This window comes from Thermobia domestica, unplaced genomic scaffold (genome assembly GCF_964235325.1).
Source record: "Thermobia domestica unplaced genomic scaffold, izTheDome1.hap1.1 HAP1_SCAFFOLD_144, whole genome shotgun sequence".
Lineage (NCBI taxonomy): Eukaryota > Metazoa > Arthropoda > Insecta > Zygentoma > Lepismatidae > Thermobia > Thermobia domestica.
In genome coordinates, this window is record NW_027655896.1 from 463,759 (window position 1) to 476,401 (window position 12,643).

A 12,643-nucleotide genomic window follows, 5' to 3' on the forward strand; every position below is an offset into this window, starting at 1 on the left:
TGCTTAACTTAAAAATATATATTATATATATATATATATATATATATATATATATATATATATATATATATATATATATATATATATATATATATATATATATATATACGGCCTATGGAATCCGAAGGTTCAATGCCTCATTCACAAAAACTCTCCACTGACTTAACAAACTGGATCCAGTTTTTACTTTAGATTCCTATTTCTACGAGATCCATTTTAATATTGTCCTCTTATCTGCGCCTAAGTCTTCCTAATGGACGTTTTCCAATTGGATTTCGAGTTAAAACTTTGAAAGCGTTCCTACCTTCTTCAATTCTGGCTGCAAGACCTGTCCACCTGAGCCTCCTAGACTTGATGACTGTAACGATGTTTGGTAAATCGTATAAATTATGCAGTTCTTCGTTATGAAGTTTCGCTCATTCCCGTTCCCATTGGGTCCGAATATTCGTCTCAGGATTTTATTTTCAAATACTTTCAGCCTGCATTCTCCCCTCAAGCGACCACGTTTTACAACCATAAAACACAACAGGTATGATTATCGTTTTATATATTTTAAGTTTTAAATTCCTCGACAGAATTCGCGAGGACAAAATACTTTGAATTGAATAATAACACGAATTTCCTTATTTCAGTCGACATTTAATTTGTTTGTGGATATGATTTTGATGTGGTGATATTGATCCCAGATATTTGAAAGTATCCACTTTGTCGAAAGTATTATTTGATTTTTAACGCATCTATAATTTGCCATATTACGATCCCGGTGAACTTCCATGTATTTAGTTTTTTCTGCATTTACTTCTAAACCAATGTCGCTGCAAGCGTTTAAGAAGGACTCTGCATTTCTTTCTATTGTTCTCCTATCATCCCCTATTAAAGTTACATTATCAGCATACGCCGTAACCTGGTGAATACAATTCAGCTCTAGGGCCTGGTTGCTATCTTTAATTTTCCTTATAGCGTACTCCGGAACAAAGCTGAACAATAATGGCGATAACGCATCTCCTTGTTTCAGGCCATTCTCGACGTAGAAGCTCATATACAAGAATTTTTCTGCTCAGACCTTACTCTGGGATTCATTTAAACATATTTTAATTAATATATCTAGCTTTTTTGGTATTCAGAATTCTGTAAGAATGTTGTACAATGTTTCCCTCCTATCCCAGTCGTAAGACCTTTAAAAACCAATAAACAGCTGATGTACTGGGTAATATATTCCCATTTCTTTTCGAGTATTTATCGAATAGTAAATATCTGGTCGATAGTTGATCAATGTCCCTAAATCCACACTGATAATCTCCAATAATTCATCTGCGTATGGAATCAATCTTGTTAATAGAATGTTAAGAGAAATGCCTCGATAAGTATTACATTCAGTTTTGTCGCCTTTCTCTTGAATTGGAACAGTGAATGATTCTTTCCACTTTTCTTAAATGTATTCCATAGCTTTCCTTGTTTAAAAAAAAGTTTCGTAATAATATGTTGAATTCCTGTCGTTAGAAACCTTCAGGCTGAAATTCAGAAACCTTCAGGACTGGGTAAACCGTGATGTTGTTTCTGAGTCTAGGAAACCGCACGGTCAGATGAACAGTTATTATGCATATGATCAATTAACAGAAAATTTGGTACCTTCCCGATTCTGAACAAACTTAAGAAACAGTCAGTGCATTATAGAATTCGTAATTTTATCGATTTTGCAAATTCCAAGCACCTTATACGTGGCAACATTATTACGTATGTGATCAATGAATGAGAAATTTGTTCGAAATATTCATACAATGTATATGAAAGTTAAAACTTAAAACTTTCAAGAATGTACAGAACCACTCGAAACCAAGTTCTTGATGTGCAGCATTTAAGATTATCATGTAAATGTATTTCTCTCATCTTTTATTTTTTGTTTCAAAAGGAGGGTGTGTGATATTTTGAAGTAAAAATACTACATATAATTTTGCAAGTTATTTGTGTATCTTTTTTTAAAAAAGTACTTATTTTTGTGTATAAGAAGTTATTATATATATATATATATATATATATATATATATATATATATATATATATATATATATATATATTGGATTATCCTTTGGAATTCATAATCCAAATATGTTAAGAATTTTTAAAAAAGTCTTTTCGAATATAACTGATAGCAATGTCCGACGTGGGAGAATTTTTTTTTCTTGCTTTAGTTCTATGTGACGAATTTTTTCTTTAAGGTCAGTGTTCTCACCTGCTCGGAAGGCAGGGGTTATTCTCGGAAGGCAGTAGCAAGAGTATCTTGGCGGAGATAAAAGGAAATCATTTAATTACAATGATAAGGGTTGAGGAAACAGGAGAACACCTTTGATTTTTCCAACCCTTCAACTTTCATTCCAAAATAGGTTCTTATGATTCCGGGACCCGTGCCACTTTGAGTTTTCTTTCTCGGTAATTAAGACGTATTTTACAGTATATATAGTTGCACGTAAGAAGATACATAATATAAATTTTGTAATTTAAAATTTCAAAATACAGTATGATATTTATTTATAAAGTACTAATTTTATTTGATCACTTTCAGCCCAACAAATGAAATTCAAACAATTCACACCCTGGGTCTTGGTCATCAATACTGCGTCTTATTCATTGTCTTGCAGTCACGTCTTGGTGCTGCATTTCGTAGTCTAGGTGGTCTTTCAGACTATACAAGAGCCAACAATGCTCGCCTCATCGGTACAAATGAAGACCAAGTGTGATTTTGTTTATGGTCTTTCATACTATACGGAAAGCAAGAAAGTATGCTCATCGCTACTTGGTGATCACCAAAACAAGCCCAAGAGCAAGATTACTATGCAATTCGTCTTGCATATCCAATCTTTATCTTGTTCTTGTATCGATGTCCTTGGGCTTGGTGAAATAAATTAAAATATTCAGTTTAAGGTCACTCGATTATGCACCGAGGCTAAGGGATAAGGTGACCATGAGAAATGAATGAAATGGTGGAATAATGAAAGTGGGAAGAAACCGGAAAACCCCGAGAAAAGCCACTACATGGCGTTTCTCCACCACAAAGCCTACTTAGCACAAGCTGGGATCGAACCATGGACACCATGCACCAGAGATGAATTCTCTACCACTGAGCCACCGCAGCCCTGCTTGTGCTTGGTCTCCATTTCCAATCTTTCTTTTGTTCTTCCTTAAACAACTTCTAGTTTTGTTCTAAATCCAGACTCCATATTCACGTAGATATTAATATTACAGTCGATTGGTAAGATCAGTCTTCCACATTTAAACATTAAAGTACACACAAGTACAAAAATAAGCATTTACCATAAAAGCACTAGCTGCAAATGTTCAAAATAGATTTATGTTGATATAAAATTAATTGAAAATTGCTATTTTTAATTAGGCAACTAGTGAAAAACAGCAGCTTTCGACACCAGCCGAGTATAAGCTCAACCTAAACTCAGTTGACCAAAGTAAACTGAGCCGACCCGACAACCCGACCCGAGCTGACCCGACCCGACAACCAGACCCGAGTTGACCCGATTGACCCGACCCGACAACCCGAGGCAAATAACCCGACGCGACAACCCGACCCGAGTAGCCTGACACGACAACCCGACCCGAGTTGACACGACAGACCCGACCCGACATCCCGACCCGAGTTGACCTGACCCGATCCGTTTCAGAGCACTAATAATGACCTTGTTCCCAAATGTGTTCTCGCGGCGCGTGGTGTAGGGAGGTTATGCATTCGGTTTGGCGCGTTTGACTTTTTATATGGTATTCCTGACATATTCTCATTATTTCATAGTGTTAAGGACTTTATATATTCGATAAAGGTTTAGTTGTACTTCGACTGGGCAGTAAAAGAAATAGTGGAAGCAGCAGTGCACGAGACGCGAATCCCAGTTGATCTGTTGGCAAACATTCATGCTTGCAACGGTCTTAACTACTTATTACTAGGTTTTTACTTAATTTTACTTTTACAGCTAAAATTTCTAAGGGTCTTCCACCTTGAGTTGTAACCAGGACCCATTACACCAAAGGCGCACGTGCTAATAATTAGACCAGCAGGTAGTCAAACTCTGCCACAATCACATACTTTAAAGTGTTCGATATTTGACAGTTGTTGTGCGTTGAAAATTTTATTTTTAAAAAAGGTTATTATACACTGTGCATAGGAAAATGTTTCAGCACACAAAATACTAACTTCTCATTTGTTTTCGAAATGTGAACACAACAAGACGATGGTGAAGAACTGCGCGTGAGTAGTGACGCATTCTTCCAGCACGAAATATCACGGAGTTAGCGACCATTAGTCAACGATAAAACAAACTATCCGAGTGGTAGGAAAATTGCTTTTTTTAGGACGGTTATCCGACATTTACCAAAATTAATGTAACGAATTTCTTGGTTATAGAAAAGTCAATTCAAATATAATTATGGAAGGTCTTCAGAATATAGGGTTGGCCAACTATAAATTTAACTAATGTTGAGACAATATATAGGCTTTCTATTGGCTCGCACAGACCATCGTCCACCGTTTTAAACAAATGCAACTCAACTCCCAACGGTGGGAAAACGAACTTTTCTACTAGGGAAACCGAACAACTGGGATTTATGTCCCGTACACTGCTGTTTCAACTTTTGCTCTCCTTCGTGGTCGAAGAACAAGAAAACATTAATCAAATATTAAAAAACTAAGTCTATAAAACAAACGGAATACCATATAGAAAATCGAACGTACGAAACCGAATGCATCACTACCCTACCCCCACCTATAGCGAGGAATCTTGGGGCTCGTCAAGATTTGGTCAGGTAAACGTCAGCTTTTGGATGCTGCACCACCATTCAACGTCAATGTTTGCTGGGCTAACCTAAGGTGACTGGTGGGATTTGGTTGGGTGAACGAATGGCCAATATTAATAACGAAGTTGGGGCTTGGTTGGATTAACGTTGCGAGATGGTTGCGAATTGGTTGCGTAAAAAAACTTTGATTGACTTAGAAATGGTTTGGGTGGGAATGGTTGCCAAAGAGAGCAAACCTGACGTTGGGAAACCGTTGGCATGTAACATCGCCACCATTTTCCCAATCGTGGGTCAACCTATTTTCCTACTATAATATATTCTGCTGTTTTTTGTTTAAAAAAGTGGCCCTTTAGTGGTCAAATGTCCAGTGATCAGTGGTTATGAAAATTTAGACTTTCTCTCATGATTATAATTTGTACAACATATCACTGTTTCAAGCAGTTCCACGGAAATCCAACTTATTACATAATACAGCAAACTCAAGGGATGAGAAGTCGCTCAATTTTGAACAATACTAGTATAGATAATCTTAAAATATGTGAATACAATCTCATAGTATTGCCACCTCCAAAGCAAGAATGTCATCTTAAGCATTACTCTTTTCGATTGAAATTCAGCATTGTTGGGAAATACTTTGCTTGTGGAAAAAATATACTATTTTTACTCTTTTTTATTTAGTGAATGCTTCAGTGAAAATTGGTAAATCTGGAAGAAGGTGGGATTAAAATATACTTCAAATTCTATATAGAATTTTTCTTCATTTTACTTGACATATTGAAAATATATTCAGTAGTAGTTCTATTCTGTGAAATTATATAGCGTAATTGGTTGGGTTTAATGAAGGTATTGATCGGGACACTGTTCGAAATAATTTAAGATTCATAAGGAAAATAAATAAATAATTGTCTGCTTTTCTAGGAATGGATCATATTGCTAATGCTCAAGAACGTTAAACATGGATTGAAATATTCAAACATTTTGAAGATTTTGTTAATTTTTTCATGGTATTTTACTGTTCGTAGAATTTAGTTTTTCTATTTACCAGCGACAAAGGCATCAACGGGATGAGTTTCTTTAGTAATGAATAAATTGTGGAAAATTGAGAAATCACAATTATAAACTTAAACTCTGAAACATTTTGCTTAATGAAGCTTAACATTAACTGTACATGCAGCAGATTTTACAAAATGATTATTTTTGAGAATTTATTGTGAGCTATAAATTCAAATGAAAAGTGTGGGACTCTAATAATAATAATAATAATAATAATAATAATAATAATAATAATAATATTAATAATAATAATAATAATAATAATAATAATAATAATAATAATAATAATAATAATAATAACATGCAACAAGGATACAAGTTCGTTTTTAAATTTAATTTTATTTGTGGCTTTTAGGTAACAGACTCCTGAACGTGAAGAGGACACGGTCCTGGTAGATGTCGGGCATGGCCTCTGTTAAACGTTATTCAAGCATTTGACTGGTAAGACGAAGGCATCTCCTTATATATCTGCGATGTTGCCTTTCTAAATACTAACTTTCTGACTGATGGCAATGTAGGAGGAGAACTTCTTTTTACCTGTTGTGGAATTCTTTCCTAATGTTGCCCATGTTGGTAACTTTTCGGCAATTATCACATTCTTAATATGAAGAGAACGGATGAAAACTTCTTCTTCAATTCGTTGTTTCCTGGGGTTGAAAATCTTTTCAGTTGGTAGTCCTTGATGGTCTTCTCGCCTCGTCTTCTTTTTCATCGTATGGTCGTCCGTACAGATGCTGATGGGCATCTCTTCGTTAGAGTCTTCAAGATTATTTTCTGTGAAGTGACCATGTGATAATTGTGTAAACCCTTAACTTAATTCGCTGAATTCAATTACTTTATTAAATTACATTTATCCACGGTCGAATTATGAACATTTAAAATCCAACTGAACAAAACTCTTATTACTGTTGTACATTGCCAAACAGGTTGTATAAGCAAGTATTTGCTAATTGTAACTTTTGAAATTGTCAATAAACACGACCACTTTGATTCTTTATTTTACGCGTTCCCTTCCGCATAGCCTGATACTTCCCCGTTCACTGAGCGCCAGACTCATCCTTTTACAGCGGAATAAAACCACGGAGAAAACATCGACAAGGTGTATTCGACACATGGTTTGGACAGGTGCAGGATCTACGAGAGAAGCGGATTGCACCATAGGAGAACAACCAGGTCAATGTGTTGGGAATTCCATTCTGTTGATTGATCACAGCAGAAAAATTTGAGTTTAACATCAGACTAATGGAATGAATATCGTTGAAGATGCGTCGTGACGAAAGAACTCGACGCCCCTAACAGATCAACACGATAGAGATCCACGTGTTAACTCATTCCAGAGTTTTCAGGTTCATCCACAGGAAGTCATTTATCATCCCTGATGACTAGGACAGCGCCAGTCTCCTTGCAATATCATGATAGTGCTCCTCTTTCATTTTATAATTTAATCGTTTCTCCTTGTTTCATCTTTTCCACGGCTAGACATTTTTAATATAAACATTTGAATTTTATTTAAATCAAAACCAAGATTTTACAGTTAAGTACCGTGTTCTGCATGAGTATCACACCTAATCGTTACATTTATTTAATGAATATTTTAGAGATTATACTGAGCTACTAACTGATGGCACATACCGACACAGATGCATATAAAGTAAGCAAATTGGACAGTTGATAGTTAATAAAATGACGAGTCATATATTCTATAAACTAATTGTTTTAAGGACTTCCTTTTGTATTTTCGTGTGTATATCCTACAGGTAATTACGTAATTTTATTCAACCTAGTAGATAGTAATTATGTATATTATGTTCTAAAATCTAGAATTCAAACACTTCCATATAGTATTATTAACTAACATGAGAAAATACCTTGTTCTGTAAATCAGTTATGTCGACATTCTGTAGTTCCTTTATTGACGAATATTTAGTCATTGTGTGCATGTTGCTTGAACTTAAATGAGCCACATCTCTAAAAAACGATTTGTAAGTGTCCTGATCTCTCTTGGTAACTTCTCCAAAAAACCTTAAAAAGGAAAGTGTTAGTAAATAGCGAATACAAACCTCTTAAATTACGGTTGATATAATACATTTTTAAAATTAAATAAAGAAATCCAATATAATTAAACTCATTCTTAGGATGATTTTATATTGAAATAAACATATTAAACATGAGATAAAATAACGTTATCTATATACCTTGATCTTTTATGTAGCACTGCTGCAAATATACAGTGCTACGAAATATATCATATTAATTAACTAAGGTATCTAAAGCAAATTTGCTTGTGGTATTGTAAACAGTTATATTTAAGAGTGGTAACTCAAGAAAATTATGTATAAAATTGTTGTTTGTTTAAATCATGAATTCATGCTTAGAAAAAATAAATTGAAAGAAAAATTCGTTGTGGTCGAGAAAACTACTAACCAAGGCCTAATATTTACTTTCGAATATACCATCATCCATTTTACCTAAGAACTCAGACTTTCTCAATAATGGCCATGAAACATATATTAAGAAATTGTCATTTCAAGCTGAAAGATGATATTTAGTGAACAAAGTAAACATTTATACGCCACTGTAAAATTTAGAATAAAACATAGGAAGTCGAATGTGAAGCCACGATTATACATAATGGGGCGAAAACTGTTAAAGTGTAATTGAAATTTTGGGGTTTACAGTTTTAAAGTTAAATGGCAGTAAATAATAATATTTAGTTACTTAGTAATATTTTTCGGAAAAATTAGCCTTCATATGAATATAGCAAATATTGATCACAAACTGTTATAAATATGCTAGTGTTGGAGGTCACTCCTCTCTACCCTTGCACTCATAGCTGAGAGGTATCGAAAGATGTCATCTCCCACTAAGACACATATCATACTTTCTCAATTGTTATTTAAACTTGGGAAGATTTAAATAACAAATTGATAGGTAACGTGGTAGATTACGTACAAGCTATCAAACTTGGCTTATTTATTTTTTCTCTTTTCTACTACTTATACGTTTTGTGAGAAATAGCTCACTACTTCGACGTTGGATGCGAAGCACATCCCATAACCTACAACCTCGCGTTAATGAAGGAATGTAATTTACAAAAGAAAATGATTACTCAAATAGTAATTACGTTTAACTACTCATATTTTTACTTTAAGATTGATACTACATTTAGTATTACACTTTGATTATCACAACTTAATAAGCTTCAAAATATGTAAGAACACTACGTAAGAAAATAATAGTGTTTGCAACACTTACACAATATACCGCTTAACTTTTGAGAATTTCAACTAACTATTCGTCTTTTTCTCTTTTACATTAATAACAGGTTGTGCACCTTTATTTATGTGTAATTGGCTCGTTAATAATGAGTTGTGCGTAAGTTATTGCCCGCTGTTACTTTTCTTTTCTACAAAGGCACTTTTCTAGCTGGCGTGCTAATTGAGCATATTATTATTTCATTATTACTTTTCAAACGATATTCCACAAGCGATCATAACACTGGATTCTTCCTCTTCAGAAATGCAATTTTCTGGCTACTTACAATTTTCTTCTGTGTTGCAACCTATGTCACGCCTTATCCTCTTCCACTGCTTCGGTAACGAGTCCTTTGAAGAATCCTGTAAACGCTTCGTAAGATATCTGTACACCGAGTCCGGTCAAACGGCACTCATTCGGAAACTTTTTCCAGACGACTAAGTAATTAAAACTATGTTCGGACGTTGATCGGATTAACTATACAAATTCACGATTACAAACGTATGAAATGGCCTTTAGCATGATTTTCGAAAACTAGGAATATTGGCAGGTAACTACTTCGTGGTGGGTGACTTCACACACACGTTTCGTAGTCGTTGGCAAACTTCCTTCCCGTGATGGAGGTTTCGATGTTATCGAACGACTGATTAGTGCTTCTTCTGCTTACCGTGGGTCACGTGACTAGCAAACATTCATTGAATATAACATAATTTGCGTTCTCATGGGAACTGAAGTAGAAAAAGTGTCTTAACAACTTTTCGAACAAAGGGTTATTGTTGTACGCACACACACATATAAAGACAAAGCTAATATTGGCGTATTTAACCTGATGATAAGGCTGGTTTCACTGTTAACAACTCGTGTCCTTTTCACTAAAATTGGTTGGGAAAACTAGTAAAATAAACGTTTTAATTTTCTTGCTTCGATGTGCGTCCCGCTGTCAATAGCACTATCGAGAAAAGACGTAATGTTGTTTATTTTGTAATTGAAATGAGTTCTGTATTATACATATTCGTAAAACAAAATTAACCAACGTGTTAAATATATATAAAGGAAACTCGTTTAATTGTCTATGTAGTGCAACATCATCTTCATCATTCATGTCTATGAAATGCCAATGCAAGAAAACATATTAAATATGAACAGAATGGAAGGAGATCACTCACACTCACCAAAATATACTAAGTTTCCTTTCTTTACTTTTCACAGCCACGTAAAAGATTATGGAAAATATTAATTAGATATTCGTAATATACTTTCATCAAATATTTCTACACCTGTTCGAACTCTTCACACTTGCGCATCTGGTCACACGCGTTACAGCAATTTTCTTTTGTTAGTGTTGTTCGGAATGACTTAGGATATTAACTGAATTAGACAATTTGAAGAACGTAAAGTGAATTAAATTTTCGAATCGGTATTCGGAAAACAAGAAATAAACAAATAACTGAGCGTGAAGATTGATCTTCTTTCTTACACTTTGAAGCTCGATGAAACAACCTATGTAATATCGACGTACTTAATCGTGTTTCTGATTGGTAGGAAGAAGATAATATCAATAATTGTACAGTGGACCACAGAAGTTCTTGATGTACAAAGTTCGTGAGTTAGCCAACATAACTAACGCCCGCTCCAAGATTGATTACGCCTGGGGAGTAGCTAGAACAGCAGCATGAAGTATTCCCCCCTGTTAAAAGAACAAATCATAAAGAGTATTTTTGTTCAGGAGTGAGGAGAAACACTTGCTGACGAAATGAGAAATATGAGTCTTTGGATACTTGTACTCACATACTTAAACCACATGTCCAAAATGAATTTTCTTTATGTTCCTGATACCAACTGCCATATACAAGTGCACATGTAGAGAAAGAGAGACACTGTGTGTAGGCGAGAGAGGGTAGAAAGTGAAAGACATTAAGTGACAGAGTCAAATACAATATATGCTTGAATTTTTACTAACAATGTAAAAAGATTTTATAAAGCTATTTGAACGCTTGAAGCGACATAATGTTCATAAAGCTTCTTCTTCTTAAAGCTTTTATAATTAATGTCGCAAAAAGTAAGATCCATTGTAATATGTGCCAAAGAAATAAATGCATGGTTTTTGCAGGATAGTATCAAATACCCCTTGCTTCTATTCATGGTATAAACCTAGCATTGAGTTGATGTTGAGTTTAACGTTCCTTCTAACAGCGAGGCTATATGAGACGTTAATCTACAGATTAGTGTGGAATCCGAACGATATGACCAAACACCGGGAATCGAACCGGGTTTCTTACGTCAAAGGTGCGTACGCTAACGCCTTAACTACGAAGGAATTATGTATAGAAATAGAATACCACACTTAACCTATCATACTTCACCGACATATTTATGTTTTATGATCAGTTGATATATTATTTGTGGACATCATAGCGAAAAATGTGTTTCCTATTTCATGAGCTATACTAAACATACAAAGAATAAAAACGAAACGAAACAAGGACAAGTATGCAATGTAAAATGTTTTGCCTCTCTCGAAGAAATTGCACAATGCATTACAAGTACAGATCTCGAGCATTTCCACTAGAGCTACTACACCGCGCTGGCCTTTTAATTTCCCTATGTGATTTAGTGGCTAGCATGTGCGTCTGTGATGTACGGGGTCCCGGGTTCGATTCACGGTGGGAGAACTTTTCGAATTTTAAATGTTCCCGATGTGTTTGTGTTCGTGTCCCTGTCGTTCAAGGTTACAGGAAATTACTGTATAACCGAGTAGGAACAGAAGTTCATGACAACGGAAAAGTAGATTTTGATAAATGTACTTTTGTGCTACCTCTCGCGAGATACGAGTGCACATTAAAATTCAATACTACAAATTACAATAGCCAGGAAAACCGTCTTAAAGTTTCTCACTCTCGCATAAATGATATAACGCAGTAGTAGGGATCCCGTTATATCGCGCCGAGTCAGCAAAAATTTTAGTGACGTCATAGGTCAGAGGTCAATGACATTGGCCCGGGGACAATGACCCAGGGGTACTTAAAACCACCCTCTCTAAATTTTGACAGGGGTATCTTGGCCCACTCCCTAAATTTTGGCAGGGGTACATAGAACCACCCCCCTTAAATTTTGGAAATTGATAAATCTAAAAATTTCGTGTGGTAACGTAGGACAATAGTATGTACCTCTATCAGTATTGGCGGTCTATGTTGTTGCCATTCATGGGTAACAAATTGCCAAAAATTCAAATTCCGGAGGTTTTTTGGGAGGGGTAATTTATCCCCTTTGATGAGGTGTTATTACCCTGTATGGTTATATGGGCATATAAGGGGGTTAATTACTTTTCATAAGACATGGGTCCGTTGGTGCACCCCTTTAAAATTTTGGGAGGGGTACCTTGGCCCACCCCTTAAATTTTGGAAAATGTCAAATTTAAACATTTGATATTATAGTACAGGACCTCAATATGTGTCATGATAAGTTTAGATGGTCCACCTCGTTCCCTTTTAGGGTACAAAATTGCCAAAATATAAACGTAAGAAATACGTTGTACCACGTG

General features: G+C 35.1%; 1 protein-coding gene across 1 annotated transcript in view; it reads right to left on the minus strand.

The window, feature by feature from the left end:
• The window catches only part of LOC145676396 (pickpocket protein 19-like), a 189,605-nt gene that overhangs the window by 159,538 nt on the left and 17,424 nt on the right, over positions 1-12,643 (minus strand). Inside the window, exon 2 of the mRNA XM_081747246.1 lies at positions 7,716-7,869. Coding sequence (XP_081603372.1) covers positions 7,716-7,869 — 154 coding nt within the window. The remainder of the gene's footprint in view (positions 1-7,715; positions 7,870-12,643) is intronic.